At 36.1% G+C, this 1,835-nt stretch overlaps 1 protein-coding gene across 1 annotated transcript in view; it reads left to right on the top strand.

The window, feature by feature from the left end:
* Nucleotides 1–908, top strand: part of LOC119594122 (deubiquitinase DESI2-like) — a gene marked incomplete at its 5' end in the record, with an annotated part of 26,766 nt that extends 25,858 nt beyond the window's left edge. The window contains 1 exon segment of the mRNA XM_037943185.1: nucleotides 520–908. Within this exon segment, the coding sequence (XP_037799113.1) occupies nucleotides 520–789 (270 nt within the window).
* Between the last annotated feature and the right edge of the window lie 927 nt (nucleotides 909–1,835).

The following is a 1,835-nucleotide window of genomic DNA, read 5'->3' on the forward strand; positions in this document are numbered from 1 at the left end:
AGGAAATGAAAGGCATAGGCATACTGTTACTCACACTCACTGCATAGTCATGTTTGTGATGCTTTTGTTTCTTGGCATTATAAGCCTACTCAAATTCTTGGCTTACATTTTGGCTATATCACATCCGATGTTGAACTCAAACTTTGGACATGTTTGTCTCCTTCTGACATTAATATACTCACACCCTTTCTTTCTTTCTTCTTAGTTAAGCATCTGATTGTTGCAAAATATATGTATTAAGTGAAATATAAAACTGAAGTTGGATAGTATTATGGGGTGAATTCTAAATGTTGGGTAAGGTGTTGAAACATATCTTTCAAACATACAGTCAGTGACTGCATTTTACTGAATTTTGAGTTTGAAATCACACAGTAGATGAAACAGCTGAGTTCTGTGTTTAGTTTTAATTTTTCTTTTCCATTATGCAGTCATTTTTAGTTTGTGCTCATAAGTATAGGATAAAGAATAAAAAAACAAGTTTTGGAGTAGTTTTAATGATGTAATTAATGACACTTTCAGATTCTGGTTGGACGAGAAATTCCAACCTGGGTGAACCGGCTGGCATATGTCTCTTCGTGTGTTCCATTTCTTCAGCGATGCTTACCTAAGGAGTGGCTCACACCAGTGGCACTACAGCAAACCATTGAGAGGCCTTCACAGGACTCTCCTATATCCCCACACCCTCCCTCGTCCAATTCCCCGAGCTCTGCCACTCGAGACAGGGCTCCACACTTAGCAGCCACCCCAAGGAATACTCGCTCTACGGCACACTCTCGTAACTCTTTGTAACCTGAGCGTATGTGTTATGTTTTTTCAGAGACTGTTTATCCCTTTGCCAGATGTAGTCTAAATAGACAAGATATATATGTGAGAGTAATTTGACAAAATGCATGAAGTGAGTGAGTGTTTACTGAGTGTTTTTATAAGATTATGTTAGATATCTGTGTTTTCAGGCGACATATAGTTTTGATAAGAATGTCGTTATATTCAAAGTTCTAGCATTTGACTGGCTACAGTGATTGTACTGACAGCTTGTCATTTGTTAATGCAGTAATGGCTGGAAGCCTCCACATAACTTTAAGGATATTATGTGACTGTGTAGAGATTTGTGCTCTTCTAATGATGTGTACAGAAAATTTAGTGCCATAAATAAGCAGTTTAGGGTAAGAGTTGGGTTAATTCTAGACATTGATTAAATAAAGTGAAATAAGTGGAATAGTAATTGGCATTAACTTCTCAGGGTTTGGCTTCAACATTTTTAAAAATTGTTTTTGAAAATCACATGAAAAGTTGAGATTTCAGCCTTTAAAGAACTGCAGCACACTCATACTTGCAAGGGATATTGTTAGTCCACATGTTGCAATCTATAATTCAACTAAAAGTATTGAAATGGTAATATCTATGCAATGGAATTGATACCATTCCTGCAATAGTTTGTATCCACTCATTGTATTAATTGGATCACACATTTAACAGATGGGGATTACAAGTACATTTGGGGTCTCCAAAAATCTATTTTGATACTCACAAGTGTGTCCCACCAGTGTGAATAACTGCTATAAGTGATTGAATTCAGAAGAGTCCTTTTGGATTTCTTCCATGGATGTAAGTTTAACAGTGAAATCCCCCACATTATCATTGTGTCCATGGTAATACCAATTTCTCATGGGCTTTGAGAGGTTCAAATACATACAAATTCTGCTTGATATTTTTAAAGAAATATTGGTCAGGGAGGTGAACTTAACATTTGAGGCTAAACTCTTTTCAGTTATGTACTTATTATCGAGAAAGATAGAATGACTGATTTAACACATGGTCATAAATTGTGTGATTGT

This window comes from Penaeus monodon, chromosome 33, assembly GCF_015228065.2.
Source record: "Penaeus monodon isolate SGIC_2016 chromosome 33, NSTDA_Pmon_1, whole genome shotgun sequence".
Taxonomy (NCBI): Eukaryota; Metazoa; Arthropoda; class Malacostraca; order Decapoda; family Penaeidae; genus Penaeus; species Penaeus monodon.